This window comes from Rattus rattus, chromosome 2, assembly GCF_011064425.1.
Source record: "Rattus rattus isolate New Zealand chromosome 2, Rrattus_CSIRO_v1, whole genome shotgun sequence".
NCBI lineage: Eukaryota > Metazoa > Chordata > Mammalia > Rodentia > Muridae > Rattus > Rattus rattus.
Genome location: NC_046155.1, coordinates 98,546,993 through 98,571,652, shown reverse-complemented (window position 1 = coordinate 98,571,652; position 24,660 = coordinate 98,546,993). Strand labels below are relative to the sequence as shown.

Sequence of the window (24,660 nt, the reverse complement as noted above, 5' to 3'; positions counted from 1 at the left end):
AATATTGGACAAAATGCATTAAGCATTATTAAATCAGATGTGACTCACTTGAAAGGTGGAGCTATTAGGTTCAAAATGGCATCCAGACCAGTGACATTAAACCCATATAAGATACATTCGTAGCCTTCCTGGCCAAAACCTTGTTTTGCGAGCAAAATTATATATACTTTCATGTTGAAAGACGCTTTGTACTCTTCAAAGAAACAGTGTGCTGCATAGGTTTATGTCAACTTGACACAAAAGCTAGTTCTTTTAGATGAGGAAACCTCAGTTGGGAAAATGCCCAGATCCGATTGGCTTATGGGGCATTTTCTTGATGATAGATGTGGGAGGGCCCGTTTCACTGTGTGTGGTGCCCCCCTTCCCCCGCCCCGGGATGGTGGACCTAGGTGTTCTCAAAAAGCAGGCAAGCCATGAAGCAGCACCCCTCCATGGCCTCTGCCTCAGTTCCAGCCTCCAGGTTCGTGCCCTGAGTTCCTGCCCTAGCTTCCCCCAGGGATGGACTATAAGCTCAAGGAGGAAATAAACCCCTCCTTTCCCCAGTTGCTTTTTTTGGTCATGGTGTTTATCACAGCAACAGAATCCCTAAGACAACAAGTATTTAACAGTATGCATGCTTAGTAAACGTTGCTTACTGGATATCTCAGTAATACTGTTTTAAAAACTGAATTGGAAAACTACTGTTTTATTATCTTTTAAGCTTGTTCCTTTACTACTATTATCACCAGTTAAATACTGCATGACAGGAGATACTGGATTAAGAAAAATAGATATTAGAAACAATGAACCATGTCAGGCAGCTGACAGGTGGGTTGAAGAGTGTCTGTCAGTGAATTAAACAAAACAAATTGGCTTATAGATCATACAATGTTATAAGGTTCAAGGGTAACATATTGCAGGCTAATTGGTCTGGCATTAACAGTTTGGAAGTACAGGTCAGAAAGGCAGAGAATAGCCTAGAATGCACATTTCTTATAAGGTCATTGTGTATTCTTTCAGGAAAAAGCAGCCACTGCAGGTGGGGGTCTGGGGCTGGGAGTTGAGGAATTACATGACAGGCTTGTGTTCTTTTCTGGTATTTTCCTTTTTAAATGTTTGTTTTCAATGGTGCTGGGGATGTTGGACCTAAGACCTTTGGCATGTCAGGCAAGCACTCTACCACTGAGCTCCGTCCCCGGCCCCATGCTTCTCTTAGAGTTTACTCTATTGAGAATCCATGTGACTGAGAGGCTCTTGTGGCCTCACGTCAGTGTGTGGCTTCTTTGGGCTTTGCTCTAGGCCCCATTCCATCCTTTTCACACTTTTCTACTTTAGGGTTCTGTGGATGGAAAATTTAGAAAGCAGACTCTGGTCACTTCGTCCTTGTCTTGGCCTCTTAATTAAATGCATAGGTTCTCTCTCTCTCTCTCTCTCTCTCTCTCTCTCTCTCTCTCTCTCTCTCTCTAGTTAAAAATATTAATAACACTGACTTGTGTTTGACTGGCACTAAACCAATGCTTTGTGAAGAGGCAGACAATGCACCGTTCTCTTCTATTTTAAGGTTTTTCTGTCTAGATCTCTCCATGTAGCCTAAGCTGACTGTGAACTCCCAGCAATTCTCCTGCCTCAGTTTCTCCAGGGCTGAAATTATACATATGAGTTACCACAACCAGCTCTCTTCAGCTTCTTTCGGCTTATGGTAAAATGCGTTGAGGGGCAATGTAAAAAAAAATTCCCTCAAATTTTTGTACTCTTACTGCCCAAAGCACAGAGGACCCCCAATAAAATCCTTGGTCAATCTACTGCTTTGGTTGGTATAGTTGTTTCCTCATCAGTTTCTAGAACAAATTCAGAAAACAAATTCATTGTAAAGCCCACAGTGACACCATCTAGGAGTGTCCAGCAACCAGAAATGGGCTTTGAAAGATAGTGAGGTTACTTCATACAGTACATCTCAGATATTCAGACAACAACAATGAAAACAACAGTCTATAAACAATTCACGACTAAGTTTAAAGCCATCTGAATGAACACAGTTAAGACTTATCAGTGAGGTAACAAGGGAAGTAGCATTTCACAGTAAGAGAAGGTAGGATGCCTAGGGAAGAGAGGTAGAGCAGGAAAGGTGGGAAATTAAATGTTTCCAAGTGGAATTTGTAGTTTTCAGGCTTTACAAATATCAGTGGGAAGTCCGAAAACAGCAGCAGGAACAGCACTACTCAACCCTTCCAGGGGACTCCCACTTATGTTTCTGTTGCATCAATTCCAGAAGCATCTTGATGAGGAAATGGCGGGGGGGGGGTCTACTTGCTACATGCAGACATCACAAAATATCCAATCTCTTAGAATCTCTCTTTAAGTTACTATATCCAAATACTGATACTTTATATTTGCAATAAATCTTAGATATCTTATAAAGCTGCTCATTCTCCCAGATGAACAAGAGTGCATTCAAGTCTCATACAGCTTGCAAATTAAAGAGAACACCCATCACTGCACCCATGCACCTCCCATTCAAAATATATACAAGTTACTGGTGAGCCAACCAGATACGGAGTGAAATGCAGAAGTTACTGATAGTGCTCTATACATAAGTCTTGTCCCAACCTGATTCTTAAAAATGTGCTTGAAGGATCTTTAAACTGCCATCTGGTATCTCCCTTAATATTTCAAATATTATTCCATCAAAAATAAGGTTTCAAATAGGTTTTATAATCACTTCTGCCCAAGAAATTCTAACCTCTTAAACATTTCACATTGTCTATTCATTTATTTCTGACCATTACGTACATGTACAGAATGCATTATGATCACAGTAAACCCCATTATCCTTCTCTTAAACTTCTCCTACCCGTTTGACTCACTTTTCAACTAGCTCCCTTCTATATCTTTTTTATATCTATATTTTTTCGTGTTTATAGAACAGGTCTTGTTTTTTTACAACTTTATTCCCCATGGTGTCTTCACCAGAGATAATCAGGGTGCCATTAGTCCCTCTTACTTTAATACCTTTAGTAAAAATCCCAATGAATAACTTATGGTTTGGTAAATGAACTCAATAGCTCTTTGTTTCAGAGTCCAAAAATTTTAATTCTTTGAACTTTTTCTTAGAAGCTATACTTTTCAATCTTGGTTTTATTTCTTTTAATTTTGTTCTTTATCTTCTCTTGTTCTCGAGTGACTCTAAAACAACACCCTACAGCTCAACTGAACCTTACCTCCAGAACTGGGCTTCTTTTCAGCGATCACTACTGAAGGAATGAAAACAATATAGGCTTGCTGTCTGTGCGTCCTCACAAACACAAGTGAACAGCCTCACATACAGTTTACCCTGTTACAGTGCATGGTTTGTACTTCTCAAGCTTTTCTTCTGTCACCATTACTGGCATGTATATATAGTTTGTTGGTCTCTTATTGGTTATTGCCACTTTATGATTTGACTTTGCTTCATCAATAATAACCTTCTTTCTCTTTTCTTTTTTTGTATCACCAGTGATCAAATGTAAGCTTTGCTTTATCTGCATGCTAGGTAAGTGCTTTACCACTGGGCTATGTTCCAGTCTAATTCTTTTCCTCAGAACCCTAGAAAATACCTGTTTTGATTTATTTGCTCAAAGAGCATATATTCCCATATTATTGCCAAAAAAGGGGAAGAGATAAACAACGTAGTTTAGCCCAAGGCTGAGACACACAGGCTGGCACTCCTCTCTTGAGCTGTTGTTTAATTTATCCTGTTAAGCACCTATGCACCCATTGTGTCAAGTTCATATTAAACATGCTCAGACGGATTCTGATTCTGATTTTTGTAGACAAAATCAAATAGTTTCCTCAACTTATGCACTCTGGGAACCTTTATATAGAGTTGGAATTTAGCTTTTCAAGATAAGAGCTCATGGGGCTGGGGATTTAGCTCAGTGGTAGAGCGCTTTTACCTAGGAAGCGCAAGGCCCTGGGTTGGTCCCCAGCTCAAAAAAAAGAACCAAAAAAAAAAAAAAAAAAAAAAAAAAAAAAAAAAAAAAGATAAGAGCTCGAATGTCAGTAACTTCACTTTAAGATGACTTATTTCTTATATATGCTTAAGCATGGAAACAAAAATGTTCTCGTAAGTGAAGGGCAATCATGATGTGGCTCTTTTGTTATAAGTAGGCTGTCACATCACTTAAGTTTCATTTTGTCCTTGGGCCACTGAGACACAGACACTAAAACTGAATATGCATGTTTTCCAATGTACAGCTTTGATTATGCCACTTTGTAGAATACATGCTATTTCCTAAATTACTGTTCATACTCCTAAAAGCTGACATTTTAAAAAATAAAACAAAAAAATTCTATGCACTACTTCTTTAGCACAAAGCCTTTAAAATAATCTCATAGAGAAAAGTGGCACTGAACAGTCACTAGCTGTCATCCATAGTCATACAGGACCCAGCTCTAAGACAGTAGGAAGGAACACAGAGCAATCGTGGCAACGCAGCGTAAAAGCTGTGTTGGGATTATCCCCACACAGTTATCCTCAAGCTGCAACAAACCAAACCATGGTCTAATGAACGTTCTAATTGGTTCAGGCTTTTTAGTATTTATTTTTAGGAAACAAATCATCTAACATCAGTGCTGTCTCCTATAGGCAAATTTTCTTAAATGATTACACCTGAAAGCCTTGCTACTGTCATCATGACTGTCATGTATGTATTCTGTAAACTATGTAGGGGGATATATAATGTGGAAAGCTTAGACACTATTTTTCTATTAGGGCGTCAGAAGGCTGGAGAGTCAACCACAAATGACTTTCCTGAAAACTGTTTTGCACTGAAAAAGATGAAAAGTATTTATATGATCAGAAATTCCAAAGCCAGCAACACCCTAAAATAAACTGACCTCAGTTTTGAACATCAGTTTCAGTGCTTCATACTAAGATTTCCCTTCCGAGCACCTTAGCCTTGCTTGGCTTCTGAGATGAAGTGAGACTGGGTATTGAATCAAGGTTGTATGGCTGTAGGAAATACTTCTAACCTGATGCTTCATTTCTTATTGAAATTTGCATCACCTTATCAGATACAACAAACCTGGCTATGAAAATGTAATTCAAAAAGACTGCCGAATAAATGCCATGCTCGTTCCACAGGACGGAGCTTGTCACTCACAGGCTATGATAACTAAGTCCTAGCATGAAGACCCAGCTGCAGTCACATTAGGCCACATTAAGACCTTTTTCTACACCCATCTCTAGATGTCAACGAATCTGTTTTCTGTAGAGGAAGCACCTTTACAGTCTGGAAGATTTTCCTTAACTACCTGAAAAATAGACTGATGGAATTACGTTCCACGTCGTTTCGGTTCACACCTGACCCTGAGAATGCACTGAGGAATTTGACAAGAGTAAATCCATCCGAAGTGCTGCCACTACTGTTTTGTGTTCAGTAAACGTTCGTCTTAAATACATACCGTAAATGATCACCATGCCAAGGACACCTCCATCACGGGTGCACAACCACAGACTGCAACATCTGTCCTAGTCAGAAAACCTAAATGACCTAGATACAGTTTTTTTTCTTTTCTTTCTTTTTTATTTTTTTGTGGAGACAGAACATTACTGTGCAACAGGCTGGCCATAAACTAATGATCCTCCTGCCTCAGCCCCCTAAGGCTGTAACAGGAATATGTCACCAAGCTAGGTTTCTAATTTGAAAAACAATATCTACAACAGAACTTTCCCACCCTGGGCAAGACAATACTTCCAGCCACACACACACCATTAAGAAAGAATGTCCTAACTAACCCTATAGTTATGTAATGTTTGACTTCTTTTCAACCATGCTGTACACAATTACAAGATATATAACTAAGCTTAACCACAGTTCAATAAGAAAACTCACTTTTGTATTGTTTGTGATACAGGAGGAACAGCGTGCCACTGAAACACTTTCATTGTAATGACTGTCACTTAAGATTTTGAAAATATTTGACTCATATCCAAACATTTTCATTTCAAATGTATATAATCTATTTAGCCGGCTGAACACAGGAAAGAAAAGGGGAAAGATAACTTGGCAGACAAGAGAATTCTAACACAAGGTTCACTGAGTGGAGTTCTTGGAGGTTTCGTTCCATATGTCAGTGCAAAGGCATAACGTACTGATGTGCCCTACACAGAACGCCAGATCAGTCCATTCTTACTGGGTTCAAGAAAATTCTCTATCAGAGCATCAATGAGTTTCTTTAATTCTTCTTCCAGTAAGGCAGTGTCACTGAGGGAAAAAGACAGAGAAATTTAAAGTTCTTATTTTCATAGCCTTAACATTTATTTAAATTATTTTCACTTTTAAAAGAAGGCACATATCAGATAGGACTACTCAATACTTGGCAAACAAAATAGAAATCCACCCAGTTGAAATAAAACAAAAGAAGACTGTTTAAAAAATTATATAGAAAACAACAATCACAAGCTAGAGTTGAACTGCATTACTAGGTGTCTTTTGGCCCAAGATAAAGTATGAGTTCATCATGACCAATGAATTCTCTTAGGTTAGTTAATTTAATAGCCAGAACGCCAATGGTAGTATTATTAAGCACTGGCTTTCTGAGACACTGGACATTCAGTACAGAAGATATGGAATAGTACTATACATCTCTCAGTATCAGAGAGCAGTCCTGGCACTCACTGGGGAGGCGGAGGCAGGTGATCTCTGTGAGTTTGAGGCTAGCCTGGTCTATATAGAGTTCCAGGCCAGTTAGGACTACAAAGTGAGAGAGCCCGTCTTTAAGAAAAGAAGAAAAACAATGAGGTGTTTATTAAAAAAACCAACTCTACCCTTACAAGTATTTGGGTAAATATAAACTCTGTTCCACACATAAAGAGATTCTTTTCTTCTCCAGTAGAAATACAATTTTAATTTTAGTACATGGAACAGGAAAATACAAAGTAACACATCCTAGTTTGTTTTGAAGACAATTAAAAAAGAAAACTCCTTCCCCAAATTCGTTGGTCAATGAATGACATAATCATAAGAAACACTTTTAAATAATTTTTGGTATGTTTACTAAGAAGATCTGTGACAAACTGAACCCATATTTTTAGAAAATGAATTTGCAGATTATACAAAAACCATGGCAGATAAAAACAAAAAACAAAAAAACAAGATTTATCATTTCTTTATCCTAAATCTCAGTCTTCCCAAGAACAGAAATTCACTAAAATTTGAAATTCAATTCCCAGGGATACAGCTTCTTTGGGAAAGAGTCTGGCAAGTAAAAAAAGAGTTAGCTTAGGGCCCAGTAATCCTACTTCTATATATATCCAAGAAAAATAAAAAATGCCACGCGAACTCAATCATAACTGCTCTTGATAGTTTAAAAATACTCTGAATGTCCACTGACAAGAGGATTTAAAAACATGGTATAGGTCTATACAGTGAAATATTTGGGGACCCAGGATGATTTTAGCAACTAAAGACTACATAATCTATTTTATTTAGTATAAAATGGTCCTTACAGACTCAGGCGTAGTACATGCATGCTGTGTTTTTAGATATTGATGCTATCTGGGGTAGAATGTACCTGAAGGAAATAGGTCCCTAGGGCTCTGTTTTTGAAAGTTTTACCTGATCCCTTCTTCCTCCACATGACATTATGTTCATCCTTGTCTTGGGTCCAGACAACTATGAACCAAAATCTCAAAAAGTGTGACCCCAAATAAATCCTCCCTCCCTTTTTTTTAAACACTAAAAACATGAAGAAAAACCAGCATAAGTAGATCTACGGGAAAGGACAGTGGATCAGTGACTGTTCAGGGTTGGAAAGGATTTCTAAAGGAACTCTTTTCGGAGTTAGAAAAATGTTCTAAAGTTGATTGCAGTGATGGTTACACAGCTCTAGATATATTAAGAACCACTGATATGTGTGAGCTGATGGTATATAAGTTGTATTTCAATAAAACTTATACACATATATGCAAAAAAAATCTCACCTCTGGCCAGGTGATGCGCACATCTCTGCATAATACTTTATCTTTGGTTCTGTCCCACTTGTTCGAAGAGTAGCAACACAGCCATTTTGAAAAGTAAATGTAATCATTTGGCTGTTTTTGCTCACAGGCAGTACCTACACAAAATGCAACAGTTTCATTTTCAAGAAAAATAAAATACATCGCCACTTACATGAAGTATCTAAGATGTCTAAGTCATAGAAGCGAAGTAAACTCGTGGTCACCAAGAGCTGGGAGTTGAGTGTGTAAAGTTGTTTAATGAGAGAATTTTAATTTATCAAGGTTAAAAGTTCTGAAAATCTGTTGTATAATAATGTAAACATACTGCATGCTTTGAAATTTAAGATTTAAAAAGAGGACATAAAGTCCTGAGGGAGATGGGTTGGTGGATCCCAGGGGGAGTTGGAAGGAGGTAGTGGGGGTGCATAAGATCAAATTATAATGTATACTTGTATAGAATTTTCAAAGAAGATAAAAATTATATAAAATGGGTAAGATGCAAACATGGATTAAATATATTCTTAGAATACATCTGAACAATTACAAGTGGAACTTAAGCTAACAGTTATCATCATAATTACGATACAATGAATGTAAGAACGTATCACGTAAGGATCTGTTGAGCATCTGTTGAGCACAGAGGTAGGAGCTTTGAGAGGCATGGAGGAAATGGACCTGCCACGTCTAACACAGCAGTGACCTAAGTAGATGTCAACAAAGCCACGATTATACAACCCAAAGAAGGCGTGTAACACTGATTACACAAAAACTGATTAAGGGACCTGGAATTCCTAAGGAGGAGGTAACGTCTGCCTTGAGTCTTAGGCCTCAAGCATTCTAGGGAAGTGCCTGCCACCATAGGCCTTAATTATACCTTAAGTGATGGTGGGGTCGGAGCCTACAGCAGAAAGGAGAAAAGATAAACTGAGGCAAACAAGTTGGCCCAAATGTGTTTAAGAAATCATCAGTTCCTCTATTTGTCCAGAGTTATAGAGTCGGGTTGGAAGCATGTTCAAAATAGAAAGCTGTAGGGCTCTGAGATCAGCTTCTAGACGTCATGTTCCACAGCATTCATCCCCACAGCACATTCCCTCTCCCTCGTCCTCTTCTCCCTTGGTCCCTCTTCAAGCACACTTCCCTTTGCACCAGCCACACACATTATTTGGGGAGTGATAAGTATCAATCAAAGAAACCAGTGAATGCACAAAATAACAGGTCCTACCCTCAGGAAACTAGAGGCCAGTCTTACTAGAGCATGAATCACGACATATTGTTTAGAAGAAGTTTTTGTTGTTGTTGTTGTTGGTGGTGGTGGTTTTGTTTGTTTGTTTGTTTGTTTTTTCCTTTTTTCGGAGCTGGGGACCGTGTTTGTTTGTTTTTTAAAGAGGTGTTTTCCAGGGGCTTCACTTTCTAGCTGAACACACAGAATGCTGGGAAGGAGGTGTACCTGGAGAGTGCTTAGAACAGCCGTTATCAATCTGTGGGTTTTGAACCCTTTGGAATTCACCTATCAAATATTTATATTGTGATTTATAACAGCAGCAAAATTACAAAGTAGCAACAAAATAATTTTATTGTTGTGGGTCACCACATCATGAGACTGTATTAAAGGATTGCAGCATTAGGAAGACTGAAAGCTACTGGCTTTGAAGGCCTCCATTTGTAGAACCTTGCCTGTATGTCTCTTCCTGTATGTCTGGCTGCTTCTAAACTGTAACCACCATACACTAGTAAACATGAGCACACTTGCTTGGATCTTATAAAAAACTTATTGCAGTTTTAGATTTTTTTGGTGACTTGAGTCATTAAATTGTCTTCATTGTTTGAAGAAAGAAAAGGTACTTACTGATTTCTTATTTGGCTGGCTGCTATCATAGCCAGTGGTTATGTCCCGTACATGCAAAATAGCAAATGCCCCACAGAACTTTGGATATTCCTTTGGAGACTCAAAATTGCGAATCCTTTCAAAGATGGTTTTGATGGTAGGTGGATCATAACACAAGAAATATGAAGTTTTTGACATGTGATAACCGTATCTGCACAAAGATTTAAAGCTAAAGTCAGAGTCTTGGTAACTTTTGGGATACGTGCATATGACAGATAAGCCAACATGATTATTTTATAGAAAGTGATACTGATAATATTAATAGTAAAGAAATATAGCCAGGAGGTGGTGGCACATGCTTTAATTCCAGCACTCGGGAGGTAGATGTAGGCAGATTTCCATGAGTTCGAGGCTAGCCTGGTCTACAGAGCAAGTTCTAGGATACCCAGGGCAGCACAGAGAAACTCTGTCTTGGAAGGAAGGAAGGAAGGAAGAAAGGAAGGAAGGAAGGAAGGAAGGAAGGAAGGAAGGAAGGAAGGAAGGAAGGAAAACCTGTTCCTGAAAAATAAACTAAGAAAAGGATACCAAACTAACCAACCAACCAACCAACCAACCAACCAACCAACCAACCAACCAACCAACCAACCAAAAAAAGCAAGCAAGCAGGTCTGTCATGTGAAATTTGCATGAGAACTCACATTTCGTAAACTTTCATCAGTTGCTCCATCAGTGTTACCTTCCTGGTATCCAGGAAAGCGGCCATTTCAGCAACAACAACAGCTGCACTGACTCCATCTTTGTCCAGCACAGAGGTTCCACACAGAAAGCCTGAAGGTTAGACGGTGTCTTTAGAAAGGGGGAAACTTCTGCTACAGCTTCCAGTTTTGCACTTCTTCCCTGACCAGGGAACTGAAGAGCACAGTGTCAAACCAGGTGTGATACTGTGCGAGTCTATCTCAGCACTCAGGGGCTGAACTGGGAGTTCAAGGCCAGTCTAGGCTGTGACACCAAGATCTTTTCTCAAAATAAAAACACAAAACAAAGACCACCGACATGAACCACAAAATATAACAACAACAACAACAACAACAGCAACAACACCCACACCCAACTCCATCAGAGTCTAGTAACAATGTATTCAGGCATCTTTAAGTTCTTCTCTAATAGAAAATGTGATTCAGTCTTCCTGGGTAATCAAGTTTTTAGAATGGCAACATAAGCACAACACATGCTTAAACTGTGAGTACCTTTCCTTAACACCGTAGCTACATAAAGCCTTTCACCAAGCCCTTGTCTGTAATCAGGTTTGAGGGCTTTTCATCCAATGAGCTTCTATCCACTGAAGACATATATACTGCTAGGCATGCATCTCTGCACCTTTGCAACTCAAAATTATAACCGGAAGGTAAATGTCTCCTCTCTACAGAATTACTGGATTTTAAATGCTTTCAACTGAAAGAAAAGAGTATGGATATTTACTACATACCAATAGACTCTTCAAATGCAAAAAGGACTTCTTTCCCATGTCCTAGGAGATCTTTTATCCTACTTCCAATCCATTTAAAGCCTGGCAATGTTTCCTGAAATGTAGAGGAAGCCACTCCAGTTAACTGACTCTGATGAACACATTTTAAAGAGCTCATTTCTAAAGTGCACACAGCTCCTGCATAGTGAGCTTCTGTCACAGTCCTTGGTCCGTAAAAGTTTACATCGTGGTAGATATATAGTCTCAAGCTACCATAACCACACACACAGGCACAACTAATGACCCAGTAGCAGAGTGACAGGCAATTTACAACAAATATAACATGTTTATAAGTGATAAATACAGATTCACAATGACAGGTGTGTGTATACATGTGGTACAATGGATACTGCCTAGTACGTACTGAATGGATGCTTCACGTCACTCCTTCCAATGCTTACCAACATTGCAGAACCTCAGAGATTACTCTTCCCAAGACTGCACGTAGGGACGGAGGCAGTTTAATTATATTGCTTTCCTGAAGCAATTGCTGTCCTTTAAGCGCATTACAACCTTAATATGAGCACTCATGGGTTGGGGATTTAGCTCAGTATTAGAGCGCTTGCCTAGCAAGTGCAAGGCACTGGGTTCGGTCCCCAGCTCCGAAAAAAAAAATATGAGCACTCATGAAGGATGTGGTTTAGTCTTCTCGACTAATCAAGGCCTTTAAGTTTTTAGTGACAAAACATAAGCACATCACATGCTTGAACTGTGTGTACCATTCCACAACACTGGCAGACACAAAGCCTTTACCAAGTCCTTATTGTAATTAGATTTGGGATGTTTTCATCTAATGAGTTACTGTCCAACTGCAAGTCATGCCCTGCTTTAGTGTCAATAGGGTACATCGTGCACACTAATGCTAGACCTTACCATCACTAATCTGATTCCTAGTTCACTTTTCTGCTTCCTCTCAAAACAACAAAACCCTATACACAGAAAAGCCAACACCACCCTCAGTAAAAACAAGCAAATGTATAATTCTGCTCCTTAGAATCAAGGTTCTTTCATGTTCTGGATATCTTTTTGCTATACACAAGGAAAATGTAACATAATTCAGGATCTCAGCCCTGAATAAAATGTCAGTATGTACTAATTTTTTATTTGTGTTTAACAAGCACAATATTCATCTTTTCTTTTTTGTTATGTATGATGGGTGTGTATGCACATGCATGCATGTGCCACAGTCCACATGTAGACTCTAAAGGACAACACTGGAGTTAGTCCACATCTTTCAATCTTATTTAAAGCAGGGTCTCCTCCTTGCTTGCTATTACACTCACTGGGACAGCTGGCCGGTGAGCTTCAGAAGGACTCTCCCACCCCCAATCCCCATGTTGTCACAGGAGGACTAGAATTCATGCATGCAGCTAAACTATACCCACTAAGCCATCTCTCCAGCCCAGAACTAGAAGAAATGAAAAAAAAAATTAGAAGATACTGAAATTTTATTCAGGGCTAAGATCCTGAATCATGATGCATGATGTTAACATTTTCCTTGTCTGTAACAAAAAAAAAAAAAAATATCCTGAGCATAAAAGAAACTTGATTTTAAAGAGCAAAACTGTACATTTGTTTTTACTGAGGGTGGTGTTGGCTTTTCTGTTTATAGGGTTTTGTTGTTGTTGTTTTGAGAGGAAGCAGAAAAGTGAACTAGGAATCAGATTAGTGATGGTAAGGTCTAGCATTAGTGTGCACAATGTACCCTATTGACACTAAAGCAGGGCATGGCTTGCAGTGGGACAGTAACTCATCAGTTGAAAACCTCCCAAATCTAATTACGATTAGTAGCTAATTAGTGTTATGACCCATAGCTTGACGATAACAAAGATGACAAAAGGCAACTTAAAATTGACATTAGTCCAAGAGACTGCAAGAAACTAACTGCCTATCATAAGTCCATGGTTACTAAGTGCCTGAGGGTCACAAAAATGAATGATCTGCTCTGAGAGTCACTACTTAATTTCGGGATATAGAGTCATTGGGTTTTAGTTTCCAATTTAGAGTTACATTTAAGGTAACAAGTCATAATTCTGCATTTGATGAGTAGAAGCAAAGATTCAATGAGACCTATAGTTTTCTGATGTCTGTCAGAAACTTTTCCCGGTCTAAAATGTTCTATGTTCCCATACAACATCCCCAGACAATATTATATGGAGACGTCTTACAGAACATTTCATCTTAGTCAGAAATTCACATACTAGATGATTTTGGCTAGGGTGTCCAAATTATCAAAAATATCAATCAGGCATGAACTGAGGTAGAAAACAGAGTTATCAATGAGATCAATGAAAGTTAGTTTGGTGCAGGGATGTCTTTACAGAAATGTTTAGCAAAGCAGCACACAGACTTCTAGTGAAGTTCAGTTCATTCTTACTTCAAAATGAAATCCTTCTTTAAGGGCAATTGCCTTTAAAATTTTAGAAGAGACAGTGGTGGCTAGCATGTAAACATTCTTCACGTCGGCATTTGGTTTGCTTTTCTTCCAGCAATCAAACATCCACCACCCAAACAGAGCCGCCAACTCATTCCCTGTGAACACCTTCCAATGACCACTGCAGAAAGAATAAAATTCAAAGTCAAGACCTTCATAGCTTCTCATGAACACTTTTTGACTTATAGCTTCAAATCACCTTCCTTTAGATGGGAAACCCCAAATTCTGTTACATGGAACTTTTGATAAAACATTTATTCCACCTTTCGGTGTGTAGTATACATGAATATCTATGTGTGCACACAAGTATTTTTATTTATGTGTATGTTTGTGTGCTTGTTTTCTCCTGTATGTGCACGTCTCTGCAATGTCTGTGGAAACCAGAAGAGGGTGTTGGATTCCCTAGAACTTGGAACCAAACCCAGAACTTGAGATGTACGTTTAATCGCTAAGCCATCCCTCCAGTTCTCTGCCTTATTGTTTGAGATAGGGCTTTCCTTAAACCTGGAGAGCATTAATTTGTCTAGGCTGGCCAGCCAGGTTGCTCCATGAACCCCTCTGCCTGTCTCCACCAGTGCTGTGAGTTCATAGGTGCCGAGGACCTCAGCCCTGAAGACACAGATGGCTGTAGTCACTTATCACCTCTGGCTCTTAGGATCTTTACACAGCCCTCTTCTATGACAACCCTCAATGCCTGAGAGGAGATGTAGATATCTGTCCCACAGGGCAGGAGCTCAAATTACTTACTTCTCCTGAAGTTCTGCCACTGCCAGTCGGTCTGCATCAGGATCTGTGGCTAGCACTATCCGGGCATTTTCTTTCTCTGCCAGTCTCAGGGACAGTTCCTAAAACAGTGACCCAAAAAGGCTAGATTATACTAAAGAACCTAGACCCAATGTTCTTGTTCCTAAATGTGGGCACTATTGTCATGATATGAATTCCAAAAAGCATGCAGTCTAGAGAGATCTAACTAAAGCCATTTTCTACAGAAATTTCAAACAGAACTCCTAGTTGCTCTAATTTTACACGGTGGAGCCTGCTGCAGAGCACGAGGAAAGCATGTACACCACCTCTGACTGTCACTCAGACCCATCCCGCCTGGTGGCTGATAAGCTTAGAATCATTTAAATTTAAAAACAATACCAGCACAGATTCTCCTTCTTCAGGGTTTGGACATTTAACAGTAGAAAAGTCTGGATCTGGATCTTTCTGTTCTGGGACTGGAATTGGAGGCTTAAAACCAAACACTTGAAAAGCCAACTGCACGTAGTCATGTCCAACGCCATGAAAGGAGGTATGTACAAACTTCAAGGTGGTCTTTGAATTTAAGTCCCTGTTAAAAGAAAAAAAAAACCACACACACCCTTACTTACCATTTAACTAACCACTTCCTATAATAAACAAAATTTATAAAAATAGCAAAATATCCATAGAGAGAGAACACCCAGCATCCACATATACTTGGTGATTGATTTCAACGTTGTTGGCCTGGCTTTACTTCTTCAAAAAAATCATATTATTTTGCACAAAGTACTTTAGTATTTAAGAACACAATTACACCTTCATTCATCTAAAAAACTGAACAATATTTTTTAACTATTGTCGAATATCCGTGTTCACATTTTCTCCAAGTGTTTAAAAATATCACCTGGTTGCTATGTCTCTCAAATCTTTTTTAATTTGTAAACGTTCTTTCCCTATTTCTCCAATCTTTGCTCTCCCCACACTATGTTAAATATCTTGGTATGCAAATTATGCAACCTTTTTATAATTTGTTTTCTTTCTTTCTTTCCCTCCCTCATTCCTCTCTTTCAGACAAGATCTTTTAAATGTCTGCAGCTGGCTTCAAACTCTCTATGTAGCTGAGGATGACTGAACTCCTTCTGGTCCTCCTGCCTCCATGTACTAAGATTTCACATGGTACATCACCATGCCCAGTTTGTGCATTACTAGGGAGTCAACCCAGGGAGGGCTTGGTCCACACTAGCACTCATTCTATTAACTGAGCTTTGTATATAATAGTACACTCATGGGGTTGGGGATTTAGCTCAGCGGTAGAGCATTTGCCTAGCAAGCGCAAGGCCCTGGGTTCGGTCCCCAGCTCCGAAAAAAAGAAAAAAAAATAGTACACTCCTCTGTTCCTACTATGGATGGGTCATTGAATCTAGAGGCAACATTAGATTCTATTCCAATTCCTCTAGCAAGAATAGATGTGTATTTTCTACTAAGTCACAAGAGGAAGCTCAAAATGCCAATTTCACAGTTAATATTTATCAGTGTCCTGTCATCCTCATCCGTCCACCTGCAATTCCCTATCAATTTATTGCTGTTATAAGCTTTAAGGATGACTGCTAAGGTTCATTATCAAAATAACAAAATTGTGATGTTATAATTGTATTCTTCTTTCTGCATTTAATAGCTGAATTTGGGGAAACTAGATCAGTGGTAGAGTGCCTCTCTAGTATGTATAAAGCCCAGAGTTCAATCTCTAGCACAGAAAAAAAGTAGCTTTTAATTCTCTTTGAAAAACGTTCCTCTTTCAGTCAACTCTTTAACTCTGAAATGGAATTTACACATGGAAAAGAAAAAGTATGAGAATTAATTTTAAAAATGAAGATTCACAATTCATTAAAAGCCCTGAATGACTGATTTTTAGTCTTCAAATAGTCAAAAGTAACCAATAATGTGCTTTCTTACTATTACTAACAACCATTGATTTTCTTTTTTCTTCTTCTTCAATTAATTACAGTGATTCTTCATTTCGATGACTTTGTAGTCTTTGGTTAGTGATGTGCCCCTCATGTTGGTTTGTGACATATTCCTTATCTTGGTTCTTCTATGTCTTTAATATGACCTAAGTCTCTCCTAGTACGTTAGAGGGGAGAGAGGGGAGAGAGGGGAGAGAGGGGAGGCACGGAGGGAGGGAGGGAGGGAGAAAGAGAGACGGAAGGAAAGAGAGAGGCTGATTGATTCTGATACAAAGCTCATTTAGGACACTATCTATACCAGGCCTGGATCTATGTTAATGGCATTCTAAGGTCGTCGCACAGCCCCACTTGGATACCTGTAGAAACAGATCTTTTTCAGGTCTTCCATGTATCTCCTGCAAATGTCCTGAAGAGGATCTTTCTTCAGTGGGCTGGTGTCCACTAAATTATCATTCCAAGAATCATCCCAGGGCTCCACACACTCCTCTATACATTTCAGGATTTCTTTATCATGTGGAGATGTGATTTGAGCACCAGTTTCCCAATAAACCTATATGATACATAAACATAGCCATAATTAGTTAAAATGCTTCCTGGGCTTTTTCTTAGCTATGCTAGAGATGATCTCTGGTATTGTGAGGAAGTTAAGCAAGTAAATATATCAGTATTAGACTAATTCACTAACACCAAAATACACTGACGCTAAGGATTTCAGAGAGGCTTGTGAAAGAGAATTATGTATTATTTCCTACCTTAGAATAGTAACAAGTCAATATAAGGCATCATATAACCACCTTATATGCACACACTAGTGTCTAATGATACGCTTAGATTTATAACTACATATTAAAGATAATATATAAATATATAATTATATATTATATAATATATAAAGATAATATAAAAAAAACATGAAATGGGCTGAAGAGATGGCTTAGCAATTAAAAGCACTGGCTGCTCTAGCAGAGGACCTGGGTTTGGTTCTCAGTACCCACATGGCAGCTCATAACTACCAGTAACTCCAGTCTCAGTCTCAGGGGATCTGATGCCCTCTTTCAGCGCTGCAGTGAGGGTACTGTATACACGCAGGCAAAACATTCATACACTTAAACCTTTAAAAACAAAGAAACAAAGAAGTATCCGCAAAGATTTACACTATTAAGTTCAGTTATATGAAACAGAAGAAATCATTTCCACTATAAATTAAAGTATGTATCAGAATTAAACTATGTATCAGAAAAGATGTTAATTACCTATATACATTTCAACCAGTTTCCAATTCATCAAGCAGCTTAATCAATAAGCCGTCAGGAATAATCACACACAACTCCCAAAACAAAAACAAAACAAAAGTTAATTCTAAGACCTTATAGGGTTTCAAAGTTGGAGGGGACTTTGCTTTAAAAACATTTATGCTAAATCTGTCATGGATACAGCATAGAGTCCTGATGTTACACACAAATAGGAAGAAAGCAGAATGCATTTGAGTGCATATACTTAATACTAGGCTGTCACAGCAATGCAATGAATTGTTAGACTTAAGATTCTATCAACAACAGAAACAGCAGGAAGTACACAAACTCATAGAAACTAATTAACTTATTACTGAATTAAAAAATAGGTCAAGATAAAAAAAATCAAGAAAATTAAAAACCTCTTAGAACTAAGTAAAAGTAAAAACACAACGTATCCAAGCCTCTGGCACAGTGAAGGCAGTTATAGAAACGAGCTGAGACCACTGACTGACCACGTTAAAGCACGCAGACAACCCCAAGACATCTCCTATTAACAACTTAGCAACACACCTAGAGCTCTAGAGCAGGAAGGAATAACACCCAAGGAATGTAAGGGAAGAAGTACTCAAACTTGAGGCTGAAGGCAACAACCAGAAACAAGACAAAAGCCATACAAATCATCAGTGAAATAGACTTGGTTCTTTGAAAAAAAATCAACAAGATCAGGAAACTCTAAGACATATTAAGCAAAATATGGAAAGTGGAAAATCCAAATTAAAGATGAAGAGGATATTACTGTTGTACTATAACAGTGTACTATTACAGACACTGAGGACATTCAGAGAATAAGGACATATTTTAAAAATCTGTATTCTACTAAACTGGAAAACCCCAAAAAAATAAATAAATAAAAAGGATAAATTTCTTGATATATAACCTACCAATGTTAAGTCAAGATCAAGTAAACAATTTAATCAGATCCATAAGCTCTAGTAAAATAGAAGCAGTAATTAAAAGTTGGCCAAAATTTCCCTATTTTTAGGATATTTGTGTTTACTTGCATGAGAAGTTTGTTTTAAAGTGTGTTTATCCCCTCCCTCGGATTTACAGATGGTTGTGAGCCATTGCATGGTTCCTGAGAGTTGAACCAGGGTCTTCTAGAACAGCAGCGGTCTTAACCCTTAGCCCTGAACTGTACGTCTATTCCCCTCTTAAGCTTAGTTTTTGAGACAGGATCTCATGCTGAACCTGGTAGAGCTCCTTGTCTCAGCTGGAATGGCTGGCCAGTGAGCCCCAGGTTCCCTGCTTCTGTCCCACAGCACTGGGGTTACAGATGCGCACTGCTGAATCCAGCTATTACATGGGCGTTGAGGAAGCAAGTGCGGGTCCCATGCTTTCAGAGCAAGCAGTTTACCCACAGGGTCATTTCCCTAGTCTCTGTTCTGTATGTCGTAATAGATATGGAACCCTAAAGTCTGTGTCTTCAGCTCATATTTCTTCCTTGAGTTACAGATCTCCACATCCAGCTGCTTACAGCACATCTGCTTACCTGGTTGATTCACCATACCTGAAACTTACAGGTCACAAACTGAGTTAATTATGCTTCTTCCCTGCCTCTAAGAATGGGCCAGGCCACAAATATTTTTTTGTTTTGTTTTATTTTGCTTTTTGAGACAGGGTTTCTCTGTGTAGGCTTGGCTGTCCTGGAATTTGCTCTGTAGAGTTTAGCCTCGAACTCAAGAGATCTGCTTTGCCTCTGCCTCTCTAGTGCTGAGAGTAACGGCATGTGTCACCGCTACCCAGCAGGCCCCAAATCTTTAATCAGTTTTAAACCTTTCTCCCATTTAAGATAGAACTTGGTGTGTCTGGAGTCCTCCCAAACAAGAAGGAAAATGTAAGAATATGGGTCCATCTCCCAGGAGCCTGAACGCAGCTCAGTACTATACTGTGTGCCTTCCATGTGCACCTCACAAGCTACTTTTCACCTCTGGCACTCTACTTGTGACGTTTTGTCAGAGAGGCTAATGGAGCAAGTAGGTCCTGTGCCACTGAGAAGCCTGGGCAGAACAGAGAGAGGGGAGAGTGAGCTCAAGGTACTGGTTCCCTGACTCTTCCATTCAGTCTTCGTATTCCTGATATAAAACATGACTTGATTTCTGAAATTATACAGAGGATATATTTGGGATGGGATGGAGAAATCAAGGGAAAAAAAAGAAGTAAAAACTCCAACGAAGAGACCACTGCAATATACACACCCTGGGAACCAGTAAACACTATCAGAGATACACATCCAAGCTTTGATATGTTTCCAATGCCTGGCTTTGCTCCTCAGTATAGAAAATATCGAGTATATATTGTTCAAGTAAAAGTTACAAAATAGGCCAAGGCTGGGAGTCCAAGGCTTACCTTGTACCCGTTGTCCTCTTTGCGGTTATGGGAAGCAGTAATCATCACACCTGCGACTGCTTTGAGCTCCTGAACTGCATATGGCTGAAAATTAAAAAAATAAATTCCTAGCAGCATTCTTCCACTTTGCTTGCTAGATATTTGCATATTTTCTATGAACGCTACTTGGTTAAATAATTCAGGAGGACACTTAGATATCATAATTTAAGATCTGCCTGCTCCAGGCTTGATGGGTAAGGTCCTTCTCTAACACGCGCAGTTTAACAACCATTCAATTATCACCTTAAATGGCCTTTCTTCTCAATCTCCTATTGCTGATTGATATAAAATTGTCTTAATCTTTGTTATATAATAATATTTAGTAAATGCTATATGACAGACACTTTGCTGGACTGGGAATGGTAAGTATAATTACAAATAGTTGGAGATGGAAATAAACTTAGAAGCCATCTAATCCATCACATTTTACACCAGTTTTATCTGACATTACATAGTCATTGGGTAACAGATTCAAAGGTATAAGTCTTTTTTGTCTTCTAATTTGAAGATCTTTACATATGATCTGTGGCCTCCACGGCACATAAAGTGTCAGCTCACCCTTTTCTTGATTATTTCTCTTCCCTGGACACTTCCTTCCTGTTTCCACCATCATACCAACCACTCTCCAGACCACAGAAGGTGGGGGCGAGAAAGGGGAAGGGAGCTGGTAGATGTTCTAGGTCCGATCATACTAGTCTATTCCCTTAACTTGATTCCAAAAACAGTTTTAAAACCCACACCCGATCAGAGTTCCTTCTCCAAGATATTCTGGCTACCCTTAGTCAAGGAAGACAACCCTGGATTTGAAGTCATGGTGATAAAAGGGAGTAAATCTGGGACAGATAAAAATACTTTAGCAACTACAATAGAATAATCTATAGACATTTGAGAATGCTTTTAAAAATACCAATTAAAGTTACTGAATAATTATAGATCTTATCTAGGCTTATTTCTTATCAGTTTTGTTGTATCAACTGTTATTCTAAGAAACTGGCTATTTATCCAAGTTTGCATTTATTCGAATTACGTTGTTAGAAATACTATGATTATCTTAGTTTCTACTGTATTTATTACACACTCCTTTTGCTGCGTCTTACAGCTTCAGCACTCCACGGTTTTATCAATTAAATCTTAAATTACATTTACTTAGTTATTTTGGGGGCGCATTCATGACGTAAGAATAGAGAACAACTTGTAGAACGTGGCTCTCTACTTGTACTGTGTGGGCCCCAGGGACTGAACTCTGTCAGGCTTGGCACCTAGAGCCATCTCTTCAGCCCAGTTCTGTCTTTTGTTACTATCTGACTTATACTTTTATGATTTCGTTCGTTTTACTCTGCTTTAGGACTAATGCATTATTAGAGCACAAGCTCGGTATCTTAACATCTTTTCTCTGGCTAACACATTCATTAAACTTACACATTTCCCTCGAAGTAGGGCTTAGCTCTACCTTACAAGTTCTGCTGTTTGTTGTTTTCCTTGCTGTTCAGTTTTACAGACAGAGTCTTTGCTTTACCTTGTCAATATATTCACATTTCCACTGCTACATTTTGTCAAGTAGCACCAGACCATGTACATCGATTATAACTGTAACACAGTAACTAGGACATGATCTATTAACTGCACTAGTTGCAAATGTGGCTGGTGGCTCTTTAGTCTAGATCACTGTATACATATAAAACACATCTATCAGGTCAGTGGTCAATCGTATCAGTCTTTGAAGTCTGTTGGTGACTGGTCACTGTTTTTCAGCTCTCAGGTGGAAATGCACACAAAACCCATCTCAACCTGCTAATAGTGCGCTCAAATCTATGTGTCACGTTTGTCCTGATAAATCAATTTCTGAAATAAGATCATTAAACATCTCACCATGACCATCAGCTGGTCAACTTATATAAACCAAGCTCAAAGCAAAACTATTTTTCTTCCTCTAGTTGGATTTTCATTGAATTGGACGTACGCATGGCAAAGATTTAAATCCTATTGACTTAAGAAACCCCCCGAAGGACAGCCAGCTGAGTAGTGACTACCACAGCATACTTACTACGAAAGGTGTAGGAACGTATCTTGAAAAAAGGTAAACAGGAACATCTTTAGCCAGCAACACCGCAGCAGTGAGTTTAGCAAGCCTAAAAAGAGAGATTTCATTTAGTCCTTCCCATAATTTTAATAAGCTAATCTTCCGTATAATAAATGTTTCACGATAGAATTATTCTGAATTTTGAAACAAGATCTTCTGCAGTAGCCAAACCGGTTGGAACTATTAGGTAGGTTTGTCTCAAACTCATGATCCTGCCTCAGTCTCCCATATGTGCTATCACACCCGGCCAGACAATTATTTAAGCTACATGCTCCAACTTGAAACTGTTAAGTAAGGGTTTTGTTGTTGATGCTTGTTTTCTTTAAGGAGCTAGGGATATGGCTTAGTGGTAGCGCACTGGCTTAGTATGCACCAGGCCCTACCTGCATTCATTCCCAGACACACACACATATATAAAACAAAAGACCCTAACCCTCCAAATACAAACAAGAAAACTATACGGTCCTTAACAACAAGCAGAACTGACACTACAATTCTTTACATCTTGTTCATCTTTTGGCAGCGATAGTTGTTTTAAACTAAGAAATAAAGCATGTAAAAGGCAACAAGATCAAAGGACAATGAGACAGATAAACTTCATAAAGAGGTACCATGATTATCAACTTATGAATAGATCCTAGAGCAGGATTATAAGAGAACAGACGCTTCATAGTTACTCCCTACTCGGTTCCTACAGTCTCCCCCCATTCCCCAATATATACACTGATATTATTATTTGAACTTCCAATATTTTAGGAAGTTATACTTCTATAAAATCCAAAGCTTATTTATCTCTGAAGTGCTTTTTTACTTCTCTTTCAGATAAAATTGTTCTTAAGCTTCAGGAAAACATTCAATCAGCATTAGCATGGGATCAGCTTCTATACGAAGGTCTCTTTTCAGAACTCTTACTAGCAGAAAAAAAGATTAAATATTTCACTCCCATTCCAATGTATCCCTGTGGTAGTTAACACTGTACCTCTGGCTGCTGCAGCTGCTGGTCACTTGACCCCGGGTGTCATAGCCAACAACAAAGCCTCTCTGCTTGAAGTCTGAAAAACACCTCTCCAGGTATTTGTACATCCCCTGAAGCAAAGACATGGAAGGTTAGTTCCTGACCTGCCTTAGGTGCCCCCCATTTCCCTTTCAGCACTGAAGATGAACTGAGCGCCTCAAACAAGCTGGGCAAGTGCATTACCACTGAGCTGCATCCCAGCCTCAACCTCTGAGTTTTACGACTTAAGTCTCTTGGTTTTATTCAGCTGCTTACTGACTCAGAACTGGCTCTGATGTTTATAGCCATGCTTACTAATGTGGAAGCAATACTGCTCACCACATTACTACAGAAATACCATTCTAATGCCACAATCCCAGTACAACACACACAACATGAGGGAGAGAGAAATGAGGGTAAGAGGAGAAGGGGGCATGTCAGAAAGAACACTCAGAAGGAACCAGGGAAACTAGTTTTTACTTCAAGGCTTTAGGTCAGAATTTTCATCATCTTACTATGTAGCCCAGGCTGGACTGGAACTTGCTTTGTAGATCAGGCTGTTCTCAAATTTATAGAGTCCCATCAGCTTCAACCTCCCCCTCCTCCCCCAAGTGCTGGGACTAAAGGTGTTCACAACACTCAGCCAAAGAACTCTTCATGAAAAGAAGTGTCCTTGTAGACACATAAATGATTTCCAACATAAATTTGGGGCAAAACAAAAGATCAAAATTGAGTCTGTCCCTTTTGTTTATGAGAATACCTTCCCAATCAAAATAGTTAATTTTTTTAAAAGAAGGGTACTGACATAGAAACTTTAAGAGTTCTTGAAAAGTCAGTTGTGTCGGTGATGTTTTTCTGAGGCAAACATGTGAAGCAATGTTTTCCTGAAGCAGACACAGGTAAAAGGATGTTTCGCTAAGGCAGACACATGAAGGAACGTTTCACTGAGGCAGACATAGGTGAAAGGATATTCTGCTAAAGCAAGCATGTGAAAGGACATGTGATGGATTCTTCGTTAACGACACACATGTATCGGTCCGCCTTACAATGTATAGTTGAGCTCCATTTGTTGGGACTCCACAGAGAGAAAACGAACCAAAAAACTTCTGGTGGAGTGCTGTGGCTTCTTGTTGCTTCAGCAGAATCTGGGCTGATTGGCAGAGTGATGTCTGCTGAGACACACTCACGTGCTGAGGCAAGACACTTGGGGAGGCATGGCATGTAGAGGACAAGCGATGTTTGGAGGGTATAAATAGAACTAAAGGGACTGAGAGGAGCTTGGCAAGGCTTGCTGGTAGAGCTAGCTGTGTAACGCTTGTTGGTCTTCGCTGGTTTTTGCTTTGCTGAGAAAGGCATAGCTAAAAACTTCTCCTGGTGTTTCTGTTGGTCTTGGTCTGAATCCCTCCTGCTGACTCATGCTGATTCAGCTGAGGCCTGGCTGTTCTGCTAGGTCA

The 24,660-nt window shown here is 39.1% G+C and overlaps 1 protein-coding gene across 1 annotated transcript in view; it reads right to left on the bottom strand.

Moving 5' to 3' along the window:
* Positions 1-5,545: 5,545 nt before the first annotated feature.
* Positions 5,546-24,660, bottom strand: part of Pgm2l1 (phosphoglucomutase 2 like 1) — a 43,409-nt gene continuing 24,294 nt past the window's right edge. The window contains exons 3-14 of the mRNA XM_032893039.1: positions 23,192-23,298; positions 22,177-22,261; positions 20,094-20,177; positions 16,809-17,002; positions 14,888-15,077; positions 14,492-14,589; positions 13,688-13,865; positions 11,272-11,365; positions 10,484-10,613; positions 9,807-9,996; positions 7,943-8,076; positions 5,546-6,224 (exon numbers count right to left, since the gene is read on the bottom strand). Coding sequence (XP_032748930.1) covers positions 6,122-6,224; positions 7,943-8,076; positions 9,807-9,996; positions 10,484-10,613; positions 11,272-11,365; positions 13,688-13,865; positions 14,492-14,589; positions 14,888-15,077; positions 16,809-17,002; positions 20,094-20,177; positions 22,177-22,261; positions 23,192-23,298 — 1,587 coding nt within the window. The 3' untranslated portion in view covers positions 5,546-6,121. The remainder of the gene's footprint in view (positions 6,225-7,942; positions 8,077-9,806; positions 9,997-10,483; positions 10,614-11,271; positions 11,366-13,687; positions 13,866-14,491; positions 14,590-14,887; positions 15,078-16,808; positions 17,003-20,093; positions 20,178-22,176; positions 22,262-23,191; positions 23,299-24,660) is intronic.